Source organism: Poecile atricapillus, chromosome 1 (assembly GCF_030490865.1).
Source record: "Poecile atricapillus isolate bPoeAtr1 chromosome 1, bPoeAtr1.hap1, whole genome shotgun sequence".
Taxonomy (NCBI): Eukaryota; Metazoa; Chordata; class Aves; order Passeriformes; family Paridae; genus Poecile; species Poecile atricapillus.
In genome coordinates, this window is record NC_081249.1 from 142168318 (window position 1) to 142190791 (window position 22474).

General features: G+C 45.9%; 2 protein-coding genes across 5 annotated transcripts in view; one reads left to right on the forward strand and one right to left on the reverse strand.

The window, feature by feature from the left end:
• Positions 1–12921, reverse strand: part of NR1H3 (nuclear receptor subfamily 1 group H member 3) — a 30657-nt gene extending 17736 nt beyond the window's left edge. Inside the window, exon 1 of one of the 4 annotated variants that reach the window (XM_058829649.1) lies at positions 12803–12921. The gene's annotated coding sequence lies outside the window, so the exon portion shown is untranslated. Of the gene's footprint in view, positions 1–11130; positions 11460–11533; positions 11697–11937; positions 12231–12802 lie in introns of those variants that run through there. The other 3 variants (XM_058829651.1, XM_058829647.1, XM_058829650.1) reach the window with 3 other exon arrangements.
• ACP2 (acid phosphatase 2, lysosomal) lies at positions 12891–22388 on the forward strand. Its single transcript, XM_058829646.1, has 11 exons — positions 12891–13123; positions 13208–13303; positions 13389–13475; positions 15956–16108; positions 16448–16546; positions 16692–16781; positions 19030–19162; positions 19238–19326; positions 19924–20030; positions 20255–20430; positions 20513–22388. The coding sequence occupies exons 1-11, from the start codon at positions 13028–13030 to the stop codon at positions 20647–20649; spliced, it is 1263 nt and encodes a 420-aa protein (XP_058685629.1). The 5' UTR covers positions 12891–13027; the 3' UTR covers positions 20650–22388.
• The last annotated feature ends 86 nt before the right edge of the window (positions 22389–22474 follow it).

Sequence of the window (22474 nt, forward strand, 5' to 3'; positions counted from 1 at the left end):
CACTCCCAGCTGCACAGTTGCATTCTGGTCTCTTGCCCTCAAGTTAAGGGTCTTAATTGTCACCTCTCCCTCCCTAACTCAATTCCAGAGCCTGCCTCCCCCTGCCCCCACCCTACTTTGGGTTTTACTCCTGCTGCCGACCAATTCCTTTATTACCCATAATTTTGCTGACTCCTGGCATAACCTTTGCCCAGGCATTTGTCTCTCCCTTTGAAGTGGGCTCACTGCAGCATCCAGCTCTCACTGGGTTTCATTTGGTCTCAACACAAGGCACGCTGTCTCTTATTCAGGTCAGGCATGGAAACCACCACAAAGTTCAGAGAACAACAGCAGAAGTGACTAACAACTGAAAATGTTAAAATAAACAAATATATGTCACTTGGTTGAAAGAGTACTGGGAAGAGAAGAAACAAGAAACAATGGTTTCCTGAAAGGTGTTACTCTGAAAGATACTATGTCTTAAAGAACACTGAGAAGGGAAAAGTCTGGCTACTACTACAGAAAAATACCCTAAAGCTGAGCTGTGGGAGACTGGAAGTCTCCATAACTTTCATTCTAGAATTAGACCTTATAATTACAACCAAAATGCAAAGAGTTCTATGAACATTTATGAATCTGAACTTAATATGACTTAGCTATTCTGTGGGTGAAGAGTGTCTATTATAAACAATCAATGGTAGCAACAGGAGTTCCAAGACAGTTTCACCCTACATCAGGCAAGAAGGAATGCAGGACTGAAACAAGTGAACAAGTGTATTAGCAAAGTGAATTAGAATCTTAAGGCACAACTGTATGACCAAACACAATGTAGTAAAACAGGACATAATAAGCCCAAAGTACTTCTACTTTGCTCCACATAGAAAGTCCAAACAAACAAACCTGCTCCTTGTCCAAGATCTGCAGAGTACAAGATTTGTTTCTTTCCTGCAGAACTTGCCAACTCCCACATTTTGGAAATATAGCTTCCCAAATTTTAAATCAGATGATGACAGAATACGCTGTCTCCAGTCCCACCTGAAACTACAGGTTCTGCAAAGCTCACCCCCAACAGCAACTGTTTTGCAAGTCAGCTCTCCTGCTCAATGCCTCATCCAGCAGCAGGTGCTCCCTACTCTCTCACCTGCCTCTCATTATACCTTGCCTGGCAAAGGCTGAGGTTTTGGGTTTGCCCTTCTCTTCAACTCTTGGTTTCTACCTGATCAAAGAGAGCCATGTCAACATAAGGAACAAGAGGAAAAGAGAGTATATGTGTGACTGCTTTGAGAGTGGGTAAGATCCTGAAATGGGCTGTGCCTTTATTTTTCCTCCCTCCCTCTCTCCCAGCTGCCAGATGTCCTTGGTTCTGCAACTGAACAGAGGAGAAAGGAGAAGAGGTTATTGGAGTTCATTCACACTGCACACAGGGCTGCTCTCGCCTCTCTTCCTGTTTGCAAGGAAGTATTAGTCCCTCTGACAATGGGGAGACAGAGGCAGACAAGTGGATAGGGGAAGAGGGAGAAGAAGAGGGAAGAGAAGAGAGAGAAAGCAGGGAAACAGAGAGAGAGGGATTATCGTAAGAAGATAAGACTTTACCCTGGTTAATGAACTGGAAATTAATAACAAGCGATATCAGGAGTGATGTAGCCACCTTGCTGCTATGAAATTCCTTTAAAAGGTCATTGACACAAGTTCCTCTGAACTCTGGAACACAACACAAGCCTGATCTAGATAACAAAAAAAAATCTCTAGCCACTTCTAGGCTTTCTACTGTCACCTCAGCTTTCAAGCTTCTTAGAGTATAACCACCTCAGGAATGGCCAAAGCCAGGGCATGCACAGGCTTACAGCAAGGACAGTAGCAGCATCCTTCTATCTTCCCCTCCCCTCCAAGCCATCCCTCCTCAGTTCTGTCTGGCCAGGTGAGCTGTGAAGCCAGTGTCCCAACGTGGGGAAGAGACAGAGCAGAGTCACTTTAGACGGACACCAACTTCTGCAGTACTCACAGGGATGAACATGAGCAGAACTTGCTGTTTGTAGCTGAACTGCAATAATCCCCCGTATCTGGCCACAGTTTCAGCTCACTGACAGCTCAACACCACTATCAGCACCGACCTTCAGATGGCAGGAAGCACGACTGAGTCTTTGATAGTGCTTCCTACAGGAAAGATCCCATTTGTGCTTCTCCCAGGAGGATGAAACAGAGCAGCTGCCCCCCGCTCCTGCTAGCAGAAAAGCAAAGGGCAGCTCTGTGCCACTCCTTGGGAAGAGGAAGGGAGGGAATTCAGCCTGGGTCCTTGTCCACAGAATGTGTCAGCATCAACTATAATAGCAATTTTTCCCTACGGAAACTTACTTTAAATTGGAAACAACATTCTTTTGCCTGTAGCACTCAATTTCTCCAAGCAAATTTAGCTATCCTAGCAGTAAGTCTTTTTTTCCGCTTGAACATCTAAATGTATCTATGCAAAGGTGGTTTTGGTCTACATTGTTTTTCTTTCTAGGGCCCTGTATTGACTAATAGTGTTATTCCTTCACATTTCTAACCACAGCACCAGATACACACACCACCAACCAAAAAACAAAAGAATAAAACCACATGTAAAAAGAGTTCAAGCAACCAACAAAACTTCCTGCTATAAAATAATCTAACAAAATCCCCCTTCAGTTTGGAAAATTAAAGTTGAGGTGTCTGCAGCTCATTAATCCTGCTGCTGACCAGCTCTTACACACCCTTCATGCAGCGACAGCTCATCACATCCAACTTGAAGGCCAAAAATGCAATCTGACCCCACCACCTCTGTTTCTTTATAAATGCTACTGCATGACATCATGGAAAACAGGACCACAGACTCAGTTTCTTTCTGGATGCCTTGTCTATATTTACTCAGCCATCGACATCTTGTTCTGCACAATTATACATAGCTATGCAAAACATAACAGTCAGGCATTCTTTGAAGCAACAGTTTTATATGCCAAAGCTTCCTTTGTCTTCCCAGAAAAGAGAGTTTAAGAGACAAGTAACAGTGTCACTGAGATGAGAAGCAATGACAATAACCAACTAGGTCAAAAAAGTCGGGTTTTTTAAAGTGGGGCTTGCACAGAGGTTGGAACGGGGTGGAGAGAATTAGAGAAGCCTCTCTCTTCAATAATTGCGGACTTTCTTGGGAGCACCACATTACAGAAAAACTCCACCATGGATCCTACATTCCTCCTTTATGACCTTTAGTCCCACGGATGTTATAGCCCTGCTTCAGGGAAACATGAGCCTGACTCAGCAGATTTGAGAAGTCACCCCAATGCTATTTCCAATCTGAAGCAAGATATCAGAACTTCAAAAAAAAAAAATTAGAGAAGGAAGAATGAATACCCAAAATAACATCCTAGTAGTGAAGATGCCAGGGAAAAGGGCTAAACCAGTCCATAAGGAACAAGAGGACCAACAAGATTATGTCTAGAAAAGAGTACTGCAGGCCTTTTTTCTGCATATAGAAAATGGTAGTGATAAGTAATCCCACAACATACTGGGGTTTTTTTAGCTGATGGTTTCCTTAAGAAAATATTTCATCTTGACTATGCAGTAAGAGAACAGTAGTTCAAGATCCATGTCTATTCTAGCCAAGCACCTTTATCAGCTAGAATCACAAAAGGGAAATCTCCTCAGCTCCCCAGGCTGTCTCAGTGCATCTCTTCAACACAGAACCTCAAACTGCTGTTGACTCCTCTGAGCAGGAACATAGCACAATCCACTCACAGCACTGAGCTACTAAAACAGATAGAAGCAAAAAAGAAGTAGCTGCACCATTTTATCAGAAAGACAAGATGACAAAAGACACATAAAGCCATAGGATATATCACGGCAAAGCCAAAAAGAGAAACAAAAAGAGAACTTAAAAGCCCTCCACTCCTATGCCTTGTCCAAACCACCTTCTCTTTCAAACTGGCCTTCTCCATCCTCTTCCAGCTATAAAATTAGAGGACATGAAGAAAGGCTAAAGAGGAAAGAACAGAAGGGGAGGACTGCTTACAGTAAAATTGTTTATTCATTTTTCTGACTTCCTCCTTTCCTCCCACTCCAGGAGTACTTCCATCAGCATACTGCACATCACCATAACTGATACAAGATAGTTTCTGGGAAACAGCTTCTTAATAATGTCTCTATATAACACTTTGTATCCAAGCACCATTCCACCCAAAAGCATTAATCAAAACAAATACTACCGCTCACAGGCAAACCAGAAATACAGTACTGGATTGCAAAACAGGCAGGAAACTCATTAAGATTCCCTTCAGGGCAGTAGGGGAAAAGCACCGATTCCCATTCATAGAAGGATCATCCCTAGATGTAGCACAGAGGTCAGGAAGAAATTATAGTATTACAGAAATACCCATATAAAGAACACATCAGAAGAATACTGTAACTGAGTTTTAAACTGCTTCAGAGCTTGACTGGTAGTCTATTCCCCACTCAAGCATCATCAAGGATCTATTTTGTCAGGTTTTGCTAATACTGCTCTTAGAAGAGCAGGAGGAGAGAGTAGGGTTGCAGATGTACATATCCAAACATAGATCAGCCAGAAAACTGCAGCAAAGCAAGAAAAGGAGATCCGAAGGGCTGCCAAGAAACACACTGAAGATTGGCAGAGGGGTGCAGGTCAGAATACAGGACTAATAAGAGCTTTGCTGCAAAGTAAACTTGCCCTGCTTTTGGCTATTCCTCTGGATTCTGGCCTATATGGGCTATTTCTGCTTTGGGGGTCATTGCAACTGAACCCTTACAAGGTACAGTATCAACATAATAAAGAGGACCTCTCTGAGTTTTATAAGCCCACCAAGCAGAAGCTAGGAGGGAAGGGTTAAAGGTCTGAAAATGAGAGAAAGAGATCTGTGTGACAGGAAGGGAGCATGTGAGAGGGCGTGTGACAGGCTGTGCAGCAGAATGTGTGTGTCGATCTCATTCCCTTCGAGGCTCTTGGCCAAATGTGGAGCTGAACTTTCTGCAGACTTTGTCCTGCCAAGTCATGTTCCCTTCTCACACTGCCTGACATCACCACAAATACTCAGCTCGAAAACAGTCCAGAGCCGGACAGAATCCACCACTCAAACCCCAGCCAGTGAAATGGCTGCACTCACGGCACACCCACCAGATGGGAAAACAGAGCCACAAATTTTCCTCACAGGTTGTCTCCAAGTGTCCAGGAGGCCTCACCCTCATCCATGCAGAAAGTGTGCTACCAGAGACCAGAGGTGCTTATAGACCAGTGTTTTCCTATTGCCCCAATAACAGCTCAGAACAGACTGAAAATCTGCACAAAGGCTCAAAGAGAAAAATGCAAAAGAACGTAACCATCAGACCATCTGAGTTTGTCACAAGCATCCTACTGCAAGGAGTGCAGTCTGTTCCCAACTCTGGCACAACCCTGCCACAAGAAGAGAGCCATCACACGACCCATGGACAAATGAGAAGCCAGTGATCCTGCAAAGACTGATGCTCCCTCCAGCTGGGTCTGCAGGAAGCCAGCAAGCAAATATTATCCTATCAGAGCACTCCTATAACCTTGACTTCTCAGAAGTAAGTGCAAATCCAAGATCAAGGCTGCAAAATGCAGCACATGTACAAGTGTGTGGGAGTAGGCAATGGGACTAAGCCAATAAGTGGCTCCATTTCTTATTTTGATCCCTGTGTCAAGGGAGAAGGGTGTGGACGGCCCACTGATTCTGGGATACTGGTAAAGGCACCACCCAGAGCAAGTATCAGGGAGTAGCAGTGGAAGATGATACTGAAACAAGGGAGAACAAAGTGAGCAGTCTCTTCTTGTTTTTTATCTTCAGCCTTCACCCGCAGTCTGCTGCTTAAAAGCAGCACTTTAGAAAATGCCCTCAAAGTACAAGTAATAGGGAGAAAATCCATGTTTTCTTCAGGCAAAGGTTTCTCCTTTCTCCACTCCTGTTCAATTTCTTCAAGAACAAACAGCAGCTTGGGAGCTTCCTGCAGATCAAGGAAAAAATTTTCTTCAGTCCCATACAGGCCAGAAAGTTACGTCCCTGCTTTTCAGACACACACTAACATAGGCTACATTGTATGATCTACAGTTATTTTACATCTTACATTTAAAAATTTTTATTTTTCATTTGAAAACACTCCTCACAACAGGAGTTCCCTCTTCCTTTGCTAAGGAAGGGGTCCTGACACCTTCTTTAAAGGTGCATTAGTGCAGCCTTGCCCGTCCACATGCTGTATGGACCTTAAATCATATCCTTACCAAGGGCTTCATGTCCAGACATGCAGATGCCTGAGAATGTTCATCTCATCAGCTGTAAACACAAAAGCCATCTTGTGAACGTCTTCCTAGCCCTGTCACAGAAATCAGCATATTACACCTTTCCTGCACACAATGGCCAAAGGTGGGAAGCAGTTAATCAGAACACTGGAATCCCAAAGGTGGTGTTTGAGGACCAGGTGACAGCTTCTCCTTCTACTCTTGGAGCTTGCAGCTGGCTGAGCTGAGCTGCCCTGCCTCAGTGGCACTTCTCATGCAAGCCAACGCACACTGCTGCAGGCTGCCCACAGGACACTGAGTATGCATGTGTGCCTGCATGTCAAGGCATGCACCACCACAGCAAGTCCCAAAGGCTGCTCCAGTGCAAGTTCATGTGCCTGCACAAAGCTGCATGTGAGTTTCTGCCAGCAGACGTGCAAAAAGCCACTATGTGTGCATCTCTGACTGTGAAATCCTCCAGCAAAAATCTCTGGAAAGGCATATGGAGTCCTTTGGGGGCTGGCACATTTCTGCACGTATGTCCATGGCAACCAAGACATACCACAGAGCTGTTACAGAAGCCTACCTGTTCACTCTCATTTCATAAGAGCTCTGAATGAGACTACTTAAATTCCAAACATTTTCCTTTAAATGGGTTTTACACAGAGTTTTCAAGACTACATTTGTTAATTTATTTTCTAAGTTAATGGCAATTTATGATGAAGTCTAAAACAACCATTTAAACAAACACACGCAAGCCCTATTCAAGCAGACCATGGCTACTGGAGAATGTTTAAAATGTCTAATTCTTAAACTCGACAAAGTCACCAGGTCCACAATTCTTTCTTAAAAAGGCAGAAAGATATGTTTCTTCAATTTGCTTATTGAAATTAGCTCAGGTCACTCAAAGCTGGTGGAGGCAGCATAAAACGGGTGGGAGGTACCTCTTACAATCTCCAAATGAAAACAAGACAAGGAATGATGAGTTATGCTCATTCAAAGATCTGGAAAGAGACAATTACCAAAACCAACCAGTTCATTCTGCTAAATACAGATAAGACTACCCTGATAGAATCAGTTATTTAATAGCACACTCCCGCAAGCATATTTTCTCTTATGTATCCAGGGCATGATTTGTGTGATTATATTATAATTATAAAAAAAGTGCATATTTGATTTGACCTTTTTATTCAAATACAGTTTTGTAAAAGTCATGAGGAAAGAAATTCACCCAGTAATTACTACTGACCATTTTGTAATGTAAACACTGACTGTGATATAATAGCATAAATAAATGTATGCCCATACCCTGCATTGTCCTGCTTGGCAAGAAGCAGTAATAGATGAGCCTAACTGATTAGATTAAAGCTGCTGTTTAAGAAATTATCAAATGCAAAACAAACTTTAACTGAATTATTTAAATCACTAACTTTAATCATTATTTCTATCAGCAAGTGGGAAGCCTTATTTAAACCACTTGACCTTGTTTGCCTCATAGATGCAGTAGGACCAGTGGGCCAACAGTACCCCACTCCCTGGAGGGAGAGAGGATATAACTTCCATGTCCTATTGGTTTCAAGAAATTTTATGAGGATATTTGCCATTATTTTTTAAATCTTAAAACAAACTAGAAAGCCTTATATACCAGAAGACACCTACTCTCTTGTCAGTCATGTGCTTTAGCAATCAGCCTGATACTCACCTAATGTCTTATTTACATTTCAGAGGTTTCTGTGAGTACACAATATAACCTGACCCTGCAACACGGCTTTTAAATTGCTTCAATTCTCACATCCCACAAGATAGTTCTCCTACTTAATCTTTATAGACACTAGTTTAGTTCTGTTGAAAACAGGAATATAGATTTCTCATTCTCTAGCATTTTCTCTTCATTTCTTCGCTGACTTCCCACTAAATAAACTTTTTTTTTCCCCTCCTTAAACCTACTGGGAAGGCCTGCAATGCCCTGCTCTTCTCTGTGCACTACCTTAGTTAACCTTTGTCCTCCCTGAATAAGATTGTTAAGAGCTTGACAGTGTATACTTCAAAGTGGTTTATAATATTACACCAAAATTATGTAAATCACCTTAACATTTTCTTTTTGACACTCCATAAAGCAAGTAATTTTGCTTTACAGGAAATCTGATTTTGAGATCGCCAGATATAAAAGTACAAGTTATACTAGCTTTAGGGGTGTCTCCCTTCCAGTAGGAACACAAGAGAGGAATTTGTCTATGTTCCAAATATGGAAAAAAAAAGTATTTGGTCACAAGCAGGAAGTCACAGAACAAAACTGACACAGGAATGCTAAAGGAAGCCATTGTGCCATTTCTAACTGATGTATTTTTAAGGTCTGACTGAACATGGACAGCCTCTTTTAATTTAACAATATTATACACATCTCTCAAACCTGAAGTAACAACAATGAAAATGCTAAGTCAAACACAGAACTTGTATACCAGCAGAAGCATGATCTAATGACCAAGTTCAACCTGTTTATAGCCCTAGTGCACACCTGTGCCTATCAGAAGGAAGCACTCCCCTGAATTCCCTCCTAAGATGAAGTTCCTTCTCACCGAGACAGTTTCAACAGCCAAGAGAATGTGACTGTGCCTTCCTGAGCTACTGCACTATGAGGAAAACAAGTTAACACATCCTACAGAAGATCAGCAGAACATTCTCCCCCAATGAAACAAGGTATCTTTGTACAGAATCATAGAATGGTTTTGAATGGACCCAAAAATCAAGTGGGTTTAACCCCCACCACCATGGGCAGGAACACCTACGACAGTTCTGGAAGAGTGACTTTTCTGCAAGGCTGTCAGGTGTGTGACTCTCATTACTTGGTGGGGGAGGGAAAAGAGGGAGAGTGACAAACAATCTGATAAGCTTTCCTATTCAACATGCAAAGACCCACACATCTGCAACAATAAGACTTCCACAGCAGCTGCTTCCAGAGCAGAAAGCAGGATCATCCTTCAATGCACCCACGACAAAGCACGCTATATTCTATACTCTTCCTTAGGCAGATGGGATCATAACTTCTGAAAAACAGCAATAGTTTAAGATTGTTAAATTCAAAACCTGAAATTTTGAAAACCGTCAGTCTTGACAGCCATACAATCACCGGCCAGATCTAATTACAAGTGACATACTTTTAGGATGTGAGACCATCACCACTTGATCTAACACTCAACAACAGCAAAATATTAATCCTTCTGCTCACCTCAGAACAAGCATGCCAAGATGCGAGGACTAATCAGAGAGAAAGGAAAATAAAGTCATAGCAATCAAATGCACTTTAACACACTGGAAACACGACTCTTCCTGCAGGTGTAAGAGACAGGGACAAGGCAGCAAACTCCTGCTGTGTATTTGTACGGCTGCATGCCTGTCCTGCACAGCCTCCCTGCACAGCCAGCTGGTAAGGGAAACATGCTGACAAGGCACAGGGAGCTGCAGCAGCAGTAACTGGAAACAGCAAGCAATGGCAACCCCAGGCACACTGCCAGGACACACTAATTCTGTGATAAAGTTTCCTGTCCCTATTTTTTTTAGATTAGGCAATTTATATATATATATCTATATAGTCCGTGCTGTGGTACTTCTCCCTGCATCCCATCACAACACGAATAGCTGCAAGTTTCCTCCAGCAGCTACAGAACTCCCATGCAGCTCCACAATGACCCACTTTCTGTCCTCCCTCAGGCTCGTTTAGGTTTATTTCCTTCACCTTTTATTTTGGAGCTTGGGGAGAAAGTTGTTAAATATTTTCACCCTGTTTTTTCTCCTGCAAAAGCTGGCCTTCCTGTATGAAAAAGGATGCATGGGCATATGCATGTATGAGAAAGAAGGATCACTGCAAATGCTAGATTTTTTAAAAAAGAGGAAATTCCTCACACCAGGAAGCCACAATCAGTCTGCCCTCACAAGCCCTGAAGCAGCAGAATATGCCACAGGTGTGGTGGCAAAGTGTAGCAAGGCCAACCTCCACCTGGTCCTGGCACAATGTGTACCACATCCAATGCCCTCTTTCCACAGCCCAAATGATAGAAGGGTAGAGCTCAGCGACAACTGGCTTAAGTTTTCAAACAGTTTTTGTTTCCATAATTAAAATATAAGGAATGTTTTTCTACCTCAGCAAGGGGGTTATGTCTTGATTCAGGCTCAATTAAAAAATCAAACCCACCACTCAGTAAAGGAAATAAAAACCAGATTTTCTGTTTTCTTTCATATGTCCTCAGGTATAGCCTTCTCTATGACAACCAGGAACAGCAGATCAACTCCATGTACCCTGGAACAAGAAGCAGATCCAAGAGGACTCTTCCCTACAGGCAAACATAACCTGCAGTCATAGCCAGAAACTGTCTGACACACAGTGATCCAAACTGTTAGTCAGAAACGTGACTCAGTGTTGGAGACTCCCTCAAAAAAGCCTTGCAGGGAAGGGTCCAGCTGTCCCTTTAGGAAAAAGAAAAGAAGGGAAGGAGACAGAGCATTTCTCTTTCGCCAGTGATCCAAAGTTTGCTTCCAGCCCATAATGAAATCCTGTCTTGACAGATCTGTGGACCTTAGCACCATAAGCGTCAATGAAATGGCACAATGAAGAGTAACCACCCATGTAAGCGAAGTTACCTTTTAACAGCACCATGCAAACTGACAGCCATACAGACAAGTTTCTGACCTAGAAAACTCGCGACCTGGGTTGACAGGATGCAACAGGTGAATGACACAGAGAACTTCAAGTTGAGCCGAGAGGAAAGCTAACAATTTGCCACAAAGCAAGTAAACATCTCCTGACAGCACCTCCGGAGACAGCAGACAGAAACCCCGGCTCTTCAGGTGCACAACAGCCACGAGAAACTGACAAAGCTCCCCAGACGCCTCCGACTCACTCAGCAAAGGGGGTCTCTCCGACAACGCGACCGCGCATCCCGGCCGGCGCTGGGCTCCAGACCCAAGCCGAGAGTGACCCCTGACCTCCCGTCCACCGGACCCCGCTCGGGGGACGCCGCCAGCCCGGCCCGCACCCCGCCAGGCCCCGGGCGCCTCAGCGGGACGGGCCGCCGCCGTCCTTCTTCCTTCCAGCGCCGCCCGGCCCGGCCCGGCCTGACCGGCAGCACGACGCGGGCGGGCGGCGCCGCGCCGCCAGCTCCGGATGGCAGGGAACGCTGCGGCGCTCGGGCCGGCGCAGGCCGCGGGGCGGGACAGCGCGTCCCCGTCCCCCGCCGTGAGTCACGGCCCCGCGGGCGGCGAGAAGGAGGCGCCGCCGCCCCCACAGCCAGAGCGAAAAGTTACCGGCGCGGGCCGCGGCTCCCGGCGATGCGCGGCCGCCGCCCCCCGTGGCGCAGGTGCCCGAGACGCGGGCGGGAGGGGCGGTCCGGCCCGGGGCTGCTCCCGGCGCTCTTCCCGGCGTTGCTCCCAGCGCTCTTCCCGGCTCCGCGGCGGAGCTGCCGTGATGTCACGCGGGCCCGGGTCACGTGCAGGCGGCGCCCGCCCCGCTCCGCCCCCGCGGGTCCCGCGGGACGCGAAGGCTCCGGGCCCCCGTGCGGTCCCACGGCCCGGGACTCACCGAGCCTCTGCCGCCCGCTCGCCCGCAGAGCAGCAAAAGCGGCAGCAACAACAGAACAATCCCAAAGCAGGTGCCGCAGGAACAGCGCGCATTCCCGCTCCGCAGAGAGCCTTTTCCTTCTAGCACTCACCAGGAACCTCCTCAGTGGTGCGGTATCGGTAAACAAAGAGAAAAAAGAACGCGGCTTCGTGCTGTCCTAGAGATAGGAAATAAAATTTAGTTTAAATTCACTAAGCGTTCGAGCATGAGCAAATTAAACACGTTATTCCGTCCAGCTGAGCCTCGTGTATTGCACCAACACTGCCCTGAAATGACCTCTCTGCTTCACAAACAATTTGGCACTCTTATTAAGACCTTGCACACAACTTTCTAACGCTGCAAACTACGTAAAGTTTTAAGCAAATAAACAGGCACAAAAGAGCTGGGTTATGAGCCGCTGTGCTTCATGACTCCAAGACTTCTGTGCAAACGCCAGAGCCATGTTTCCTTCTTCAAAAAGAGAAAGCTAACAACCTCATTCACCTCCCTCTATGCACTTCTGCGTGGAGATAAACACTAAGCAGCACTAAACTCGTTTAAGTGCCTACGATTTTTGCCTCTGCACGGCACCTACGAGATCCTCGGCCAACGATCCAGCGGATGCACAGGCGGCAGCAGAACCTGGGTTTCGTTTCACACTCGTTTAATTCGGCCAAGTTTCGTAAAGAACAACCAAAACTGGGCAAAACCCGGCAGGATCTCTGCCAAAAGCCACGAGCAGCAGCAGCTTTCCATTCCACACGGGCATGCTCGGGCTGACCCGAGAGATGCGACGATGAGCGACTCAGGCGGCGCGGCTGCCGGGCAGTGAGTGCCAGGCCGCCTTCCCCACTTCTGCCCACGAGTTTACCCAGGAGCAGGCGGAACACGTCAAAACACTGAAACCTCGTGTCCTAGAGCGAAGCTACGGCGAGAGGTGACGCCGCTGCCCCCTCACTCCCCCTCCCCGCTCCTACCGAGCGCCTCCGCGGCTGCAGCCCGGGGCGAAGCCTCCGCAGGGCTGACAGCCCGGCGGGCCCGAGCGGCTGCTCCGGGGCTGAGCGGGGCTGTGCCGCCGGCCGGACCCTCCTCCTCGGGGGCGGGCGCAGCGCCGGGAGCGCGGCCGGGGCTGTGCGCTGCGAAACCGCGTCCGCGCGGGCCCGCGGCCGGCGGCGCTCGGTTCCGGGCGGTGTGCGAGCGCCATGGCGGGCGGGCGGGGCGGTGCCGTCCTGCTGCTCCTGGCGCTGTGCCTGCAGCCGCCGCCCGCCCGGGCCCGCAGCCTCCGCTTCGTGACGCTGGTGAGGGGGACGGGGGGACGCGGGGGGAGCCGGGCCGGGCCGGCGTGGCCGGGCCGGGCCGGGGTGACGCGGTGCCGCCCGCAGGTGTACCGGCACGGAGACCGCTCGCCCATCAAGGCCTTCCCGCGGGACCCGTACCAGGAGAGCGCCTGGCCCCAGGGATTCGGGCAGCTCACGCAGGTGCGAGCGGAGCGAGGCGAGGCGGGGCGGGCGGCGGGGCCCGGGCCGTGGTCCGGACCGCCGGTGACGCCCGGTGCCGTTGCAGGTGGGGATGCGGCAGCAGTGGGAGCTGGGCCAGGCCCTGCGGCGGCGCTACCGCGGCTTCCTCAGCGACACGTACCGGCGGCAGGAGGTCAGTGCCAGCCCCCGCTCGGCAGCGGCGCTCTCGGCCGCCCCGCGGTGGGCCAGGGCCACCTCGCGGGCCGGGGCTGCGGGTGGCTCTTTGGGGAAGGGAAGCGCCGCGCCGGGACTCGTCTCCAAGTATTTTCGTTCCTTAGCTCGTTCCCACTGCAGCAAGGAGAAGAAGGGCCCAAGCGCAGGCTCTGTGCTGAGTCTGGCCGCGGGGCACGGATCCGCCGCGTCTCAGCGCTGCCCTTGCAGCGGGTGCGAAAGCAAATCCAACCATAGTTGTGAGACTCTCCGTGCCACCACTCTGAAGTCCAGGGAACTAAACAGCAATGTGTGTTGTAGCTGATATTTGTTTCTTATTCGAGTTTGTGAGATTTTTTTTTTCCTGTTACACTAGCTCACAAGAATGCAGCCCGTGTTTGCCCTGCCCTCCCCCAGTATACTTGAGGTACAATCTCACCAGAGCCTGTAAATATAAGTAGTAGTTACTAGCCAGCAATGACCCTCTCATTTCCTTTCACCTGTAAAGTATTGACAGCTTCCGTTGCCCAAAGCCATTCATTCCCCTCTCTCATTAGGATGTTCTCACACTTTATGATAGTTCTTGAGAAACTGGTAGGCTTCTTTTCGAAAAAGTCACAGAGCCCTCATGGAACCGTGTACTAAGCACAGGGGAATTTATAAAAGATAGAAAAAAGTAAGGAAATAAAAAATCCTCCTAAGTACCCCGGTTAATAATCAACTGGTATTGAGTCAATTGAAACATGAACAGGTCTCCAGACAGGAGGCTGGTTCAGATGGACAGCAGGCAGCCAAGGCCCCTTGTCCCATTACAGGCTCCGCACCACTTCATTTATTTTATCTGAGCTTAATTAACCTGATTGAACTGATGGTGAAAACTAAGAATCCCCATACACTTTTCCTTGTTTCTCCCCTTCCAGGGCTTCCCTGTAAGATACCAGCTTGTCCCAGTTCAGATTAAATCCCTTCTTTGACATTTACTTCATCAACAAAACTTCCAGCATTGGCTCAAACACAGATCTTTAACTGTCCTCAGCAGTTCCTTTCCAAACATACTTCACTCTTATATATACTTTACAGCTTCTGCGAATTGAAACTGTTTTCCTTCTCTCACTTGAGAAAGAAAAACAAACCAAGACATGTGCAAACAAAAGCTGTTCTGCTAACCAAGCCTGAACCCTTGCTCAAGTTGAGCAACCTCCCTTGTAAGAAGTGTTGCCTCTGGGTGACACCATATGACCGTCTGTCACCTGACCCAGCGACAATCTGGAGCCTGGCAAAAGGTGCTGAAGAAAGCATGTACACTCAGGGCTTAATTGCTTGGGGTTTTTATAATACTTCTAGAATTAGCTCCTTATCTTTTAAAATATTTCCTTTTTATTTCTTCAGAACTTACCAAGGATAAAAGCAAACCTGTCTAGTACAGGGTCAGATTTTTCAAGCCACAGTTAAGAGGTAAAAATGGGCAGACATTGATGTCAGAGAAAAGACCAGTTGGGTTTTTTTCTCGTGACTGTAAAGTTTCTGAGGTACACTTCACATGAGAGAGATTATACAGAGTATATATATTTTATGTTTCCTAACATTTAAAAAAAAAAAATTACTGTCTTTACATTATATTTCATTCTTCAGGTTTTTTGTTCTTGTTTTGGATCAAACATGCTGTTTCCTGGGACATTCTTTTATGATTTCCTGTTGTTCCTCTTGTTTTACTGGTTTCTCTCCAGTTTCCCCTTAACTGTTTTCAGTACACAGATACCAGAATACTAAAGTTTTGCCATTTTGACCTTCTGAACATTGCTGTATTTTTCTAATTTCTCCTTTTTTCTGGCTCAGATCTCTATCTTCTGAGCTCTGGAATGGTCAAGTCTTGGCCCAAGACTTAAAAAAAGACTTAAAAATTAATCCCAAGAGCCCACAATGATCAAATAAAATCCCAGCCCTCACTGTTTTTGTTTACTCTCCTGTTAGTCAAATCACTCTTGTCTTTGTTTCTCAGATGGAAAAACTGAGGCCTGAAGAAGCCATTTCTTTTCCTGAGCACAGTCAGTCATTCCTAGAACTTAGAACAGAATGCAGGAGTTTGCTTCAGTCCTGCTCTGCAAATACAGTGTATTTCTTATCTTTGCCCATAGTTTTCTGCATCTTTGTCTTCCTCTTCTCTGACTCTTCCTCAGACTCAGACCTCTTTCTATATTTAACCTCTGCACAATGCACCTGGGTATCCCACTGATCCAGATCAGACAGCTGCAGCATTAGACAGCAGATTGTCTTTGCGTGTGTCCTTACAGTTTTGTCCAGGCCAGCATCAGCAGGCTTGGTCCCTTCGACTCCTGTTCTGCTGTTGTTCGTGAGCCACTGCAGGGCACTTGGCAGTGTGTCCCGGGCAAGTGTATCGTCCTGTGCCTGAGCATCACCACTTCCAGGAGCAGTACTAATGGTGCACTGTCCCTGTCCTGGCAGATCTTCATCCGCAGCACGGACTGTGATCGGACACTGATGAGTGCAGAGGCCAATCTGGCAGGCCTCTATCCCCCAGGAGGACAAGAGATGTTCAACCCTAACATCTCCTGGCAGCCTATCCCTGTGCACACAGTGCCTGAGTCTGACGAAAGGGTAAGTTCATCTCAAAGACATGTACTGACTACTAAGGTAGTGTAGTGTACAAAAATATTTGCTACAGTCTTGATTCAGACTGTCTTGAACTTCTCCTGGGACCTCCTTTGCAGAGGTTTTCCTGTTTTCAGAAAAAAACGAGAGAATTCAGGGTTTGGATTCACTCAACACGTCAGATGCAACACCTGAGCAGTCCACACATGGTCTGGAGAATGTCAGCAGGCAGTACTTGGGGGTGTTTATAGATGCAGTCAGAGTTTCATTACAGCTGTGCATGTTTGCTGCAAATTCTGTACTCCAGCATTCTTGGGTGACCTGGCTGCTCTTGTCTCTGCCCAGCTACTGAAGTTCCCTTTGACCCCTTGTCCACGGTATGAACAGCTACAGACTGAAACACGGCACTCAGCAGAATACATAAATAAGACCAAAGAGAATTGGGTAAGTGATTGTTTGCATGAGATAAAGTGGTTCTAAGCTTGTAGTTACCACCTCCATGTAATCAGAGCTCTGAGAAAAGGGAAGGGATACCACTGCATATAATATACTGTGAGATTAGGACCTTTCTCTTTTCTCCAACCTACAGCAATTCCTACAGATGGTGGCAAAGGAGACTGGGATCCGGGATGTCTCTCTTGAGAGTATATGGAGTGTATATGACACACTGTTCTGTGAAGTAAGTCTTGCCATCATTTTACACCCACTGGAATCTAGTCTTTAGGATTCACTAGATTGGGTAGAAATTATTTTACAAAATCCCATGAAACAACCTTTCACCCTACAATTAGAAGTAATGTTCTGATTTCAGAATAATAACAGTTCTTACTCACTGGAGGCACATGCCAAGAATTACCTATTTTTGCACCCTATAACCTCTCACTCTGTAGCTCAGATGTATATCATGTCAGAGTCAGAAAAAGTCCCACCTGCATAATAAGTATCTCTTGAAAGTCACTAGAAGATTACTGTAATCTGAAATCTTTAGATCGCTGTGGACAAGCCTAAGTCCAATAGGGTAGAAATGAGATCTCTGCAAACTGAAGAAACATTAACTTTATGATTTAAGTTGGGACCTTAATTAGGACAATTCCTGGTGCTACCTCTACCTCTCTGTTCCTTTAAATCAATCACTTTTCTTTCTGTGCTTCTGTTAATGCCATATCTAAAAGAAAATAACGCTATCCTAACTTAAGTGGGGTTCACTCACATCTGTTTTTGACCTATTTTAAGGTCCTTTGTCAGAGAAAGACTCTAGATACAAATGCCCCTTTACCATTTGGGATGGGGACACCAAATTATATTTGAGTTGATTTCTATTGAAAGCATATCTCATGAAGACTTAAACAAAATCATAAATTGGGCTCGCTGTGCTAATTGCTAAACTAAAGGTCACATATGCAGGAGACCTAAAGTTGTTACATACAAGTTCCTTGGTGTATAACTGTACAGTGTGATGAAGTAAATTAAGGACATCTTTCATGTCAAACTAGTGAATTATTGAATTATGGACACAGTAAACCAAAGTATTTTGACACTGATTCTATGAATGTACAAGATTGCTTTGCTCACTGGCAGTGATATACAGGGGTGTGCACTATTTTGGGGGCTAAAAGATAAATCAGCAGGGAATTGCACTTTGCTATGTAAAGCAGCAGCTTGGATTGCTGCAAGCTGAAAATATTCCAGTCCAGAGCTGCATTGTACTATGTGAATTTGCCCTTTGTATCACAAACCTGATTTCCTGTCTTGTAACAATCACAGTGAATCAACTTCTTTTGGTAACAAAATATCCTTTGGTCAGACAGATCAAGAATTTCAGATCTTCATTTTCAGGAGTCACTTAATGAGCTTGCAGGTTGGGCCTGGAAGGCCAGCTGACAACCACTGTAATCCCCAAGAATTTGGAGAACAGCCCACAGTCCCAAAGCAAAACCAGAATGTTATTAAGGAAGAAGTATTTCTCACTCAGAACTGTACCCTCGGGCTGATTGGTCTCTTCAGCTCCTTTCGTCTTCCTTCTTTTTAATAAGTCATGCAAAAAGTGCCCTGAAGAGGACTGTTTTTCTCACCTGAGCCAGTAGAGTCATTCTGCTATCTGGATGGAGACAAAAAAATCCAAGAAATAGCTGAACTTACCGGCTATTCTCTTTGTAAATTAATGAAGAACTAAATATCTAAGCTGTTGATGGCATTTCTCTGAACCACTCAGACAAAATGGGCCCTTAAGGATATTCAGCCTCAACTTCTGGAAGTCTGATGGGATGTGGCAAAGAAAATTGTTCTCATTAATGCTGGGAAACCACAACTGCTGTTTGTCTGCTATTATAACTAATCCTTTCATGTAACGGGTTGGCTGCAAAGCAAGTTCTTCTCTTGGTTCCCAGTTCTTGAGCTCCTGGGTTTGAGTATAGGGCTTTGTCAGTGGTGCATCCCACTGTTATGTCCACAGAGCACGCACTAACTTTGTCCAGTATCTTTCAGTGACGCTCAGAGCCTCCAGAGAAGCAGGTGCAGGTATACCAGAAACCCTGAGTTTGTGTTCCCTCTCTTACCTGTTTTTTTCCTTTGACCTCATGCCATCTGCAGGGCAGAATCAGCCACATGTAAAGTCAATGCCCTAAAATTATTGCATCAATTACAACATAGCCTTGCATTCCAGCTGCACTTTCACAGAAATGTAGCTCGTAGGTTGCAATCTTTATTCTTCTCATTACTATTTTCTGAAACAACATCAAAACCCACATGTATTCTTTGTATGCAGCATAGCAGTGTGAGGTCAGAAGCACAAATAGGAAAGGGGCATATTGTATATTTAAAATAGTGTAGGAAAGCAGCAGCAGATATTAGGCAGGTCTCCACTCTCCCCTTCTCTGTTTAATCTATGACCTGTGCTACCTGCATATGAATGTTCTGTTTCTTTCTAGCAAGCACACAAAATGGATTTGCCTGGATGGGTGACTCCAGATGTCATGACTCAGTTGAAGGAACTAAAAGACTTTGGTTTTGAATTTCTGTTTGGGATCCACAATCGTGTAGAAAAAGCTCGTCTGCAAGGCGGTGAGTGCACCAGGGAGGGAGCCTCGTGCTGCTCTGTCTGGCTTTTGCCTCTTACCAGCTGTTTCCTTTCCTCAGGGGTCCTGCTGGATCACATAAGGAAAAATCTAACCAAAGCAGCAAATGTTACTGCCCATCAGAACCTAAAATTACTTGCCTATTCAGCGGTAAGTTAGAGCTGGAGCTGGCTTTTAGCCATCTCCTCCTGCTTACAGGGGGTTGGGCTTGGTGATAGTTTTAACCCTTTCTAGCTTCCCTACAGCCCATGCAGTGATCAGGACATGCATCTTTGCCTCTGACTAGGTGGGAAATGCAGTATCTGTCATTGTTCCTCTGGGATCCCTGAGGAAAATTCCAATGTGTCCTTGTTCCTGTTAGCTCAGGCTCATGAAGGAGACTGGCAGACTTTGGGGAGCCACTGCTCTATTTATTTGCTAGATGAGTTGATGCTAGTCAAATGTGATGTTTCAGAAGTGTGGATGCAGTTGTCTCCCCTTTCCAGCACTGCCTGGAAAGTCAAGCATCTCTTCCAAATTGCTCTCTAGATTAATTCTTAAAACACAGCACAGAATATATACGGCTGTTTCACTTCCTCCCCTTGTGTGGCACCATCACAGACCACTGTTCTAGCAGTACAGTTCCTCTCTCATTTTCCAGATGGAAGTTACAAAGGTGATGTCCCCTCAGCACTGCCTTGTCCATTACTGAGCTGCCCTGCCACATGCCTAAGGGTCACTGATTTGGTTTTTTTCCCTCTTTCTCAGCATGACACCACACTTGTGGCACTGCAGATGGCTCTAGATGTCTACAACGAGATCCAAGCACCATACGCCTCATGTCATTTATTTGAACTGTACCAAGAGGATGATGGGTGAGGGCTGCAGTAAAGACATCTGCTGTGATTTCACCTTGAGAGTTAGATACCTAGGCTAGGCTCCTCCACTCTTGGGGCATGCAATCTTGCTCCTAGATGCAGACTCTCATGAGAAAATCTAATCACCAGGATAAAGAATAGGGTGTGCACACTGAGTTTTTGGGAAGGGATGACTTCAACTAGAGAAAAAAAACAAACATCCTGCTGTGTTTCGTTTTCAGTAACTTCTCCGTGGAGATGTTTTACCGGAACGAGAGTGGGAAGGAACCCTTCCCATTGACAATCCCTGGCTGTCAGCATAAATGCCCATTGCAAAGATTCTTGGAACTCACAGATCCTGTTGTTCCCCAGGACTGGGACCAAGAATGCAAGTTATCAAGCAGCATGCATGACACAGGTGAGCCCAGGCTTGAGCAGAGTGTGGTAGAAGGGGAAAGTCTGGACAATACCATGCTGACCACTTATTTTCTCCCTTACAGAACTCTTTGTGGGTTTGGCTGTGTGTGGATCCATTCTCCTTCTCCTCATTATTCTCCTTTTGACTGTACTCTTTCGCATACAGTCTCAGCCCCCTGGCTACCGGCACGTTTCCAATGAAGGAGAAGAGCAGGCCTGACAGTTGCTTCAACTCCTTCCCAGGCAGTAGGAGGGAGCTGTGATGCCCCTTAGGATGATTGGGCACCTTCAGCTAATCAGCATTTTTCTATTTTGGCCTTTGCTTGCCAGAACAAAGCTGGACTTGATTTCTGGATGTTTTCTAAAGGTGACATCCTTCAGAAAGAACTGAGTAAAAGAACTGAGCTACTCTAAGGAAACGACACCTTAACTTTGAAGCCAATACACTGTGTGGTGCCCCGGTCCTCATACACCTTACCCAGTCTGGGATTCCCAACAAGGCCAGTTTCAAGTTTTCCTGCTTTCAAGTGACTGTAAACATTACCACTCACCATGACTGTGGCAGAGAAGCTTGGACCGCCAGCAGCTGCCACATCCAGTTGCGTTTCTCTTCAGAATCAACCTACTTTGAGTGCATTTCCCTCACATCATAGGGCTGCTGATGGTGGAAAGGCTGGGCTTGAGCTGAGGGTGCAGCTCACCAGCAGTGCACTAAGACTCATCTGCTGTCCATGCAGAGTGAACTACTGCAGATGGTGAGAAACATGTAAAGTGTTTCTTGAGGTTGTTGGCAAGTAGTTTAGTTGCTGCTGGCAACTGGTGTTTTTTCTTCTCTTCACATTGTGGTTCAACAGAGGACTGTATTGAAATCAGGACAAGATTGAAAACATAGCAGTTTTCAATCAATCCTAGGATTTGGCTCAGAGTAGAATCAGAGTAGAACCCAAAGAAGCTCTAAGGCCTTCATGAGAGAGCAATTCCTGTGACTGAAGCAATTGTTGTGCAATGTTGGCTCTAGAAAAGAAAGTCCCCCTAGCTAAGAAACTTGGTTTCTGTCTAATGATCCTAAGTTTAAATTTTACTTCCCACATCTGAACTTCAAGGACCTATTAAAGGGTGTATCCAGTACTCCAGGCAGTCCAGATTTCAGCCCAAGGAATATACTTCATTAGCAGAATGTTTTTATGCTGTAATTAAGAGATGTAGCAGAGCTGTTTACCTAAGACTTAGATTAAATGCCAAGTTCTATAGTTTTTCTTTTTATCTTCCCTACTGGATGGACAACAAACAAACATTAAGGATTAGAGTTGGCAGGTGACTGTGGACTCCTTTATTTGTCACGCTTGGGCATTTTGTCCAAAGTGTGATTCTTTCTCCAGCATCTCTGCGCACTGCAGCTGCTGCAGAGACCAGTGTTCACCACCTGCCTTCTAGTTTTTGGCAGAAAATGAGAGACTCCAGCAGGCACCAGAAGCACAGGCTCTTCACATGGTGATACTGCACATTCACTTCCTACTTCTACTTCCCTTTCTGATGCAGTTCCCTTCCCCTCTTGGATGTAGAAGCCAGTTTCTTAGGTTACAAACATTTCCTTTTGTTTCCCCTAAGGAGTACCATGGGGACTTTTCTCCACACCGTAATCAGCATCTACCAGCATGGGAACCCTAAATCAGCAGAAGCAGCTTGCTGTTCTCAGCATCTTCCTCACCTTTTTGTCCTCTGAAGATACATACTAGGTCTCCTGCAGAGCAAGATAGTCATAAAGAAAAAGCTACTGCCTCTGAGAATAGGCACAAGAAAGAGGTAATAGAAAGTGCATTTAAGAGGACCTGTTATTTTTAAAGGCACCAAATTTTGCATACACACAGAAAAGGTTTCTATGATGATTTAGACATTTTGACTGTGAATGACTTTCTGTACTTGTTCCAATACATTTCATTATTAAAATCAATTTCGCACTGAACTGTACTCTTCTTCTCTAGGAGTTCACAGGGTTAGCACCAGTGTGCTCAGTGTTGGAAAGCAGGCAGAATTTACTGCAGCAT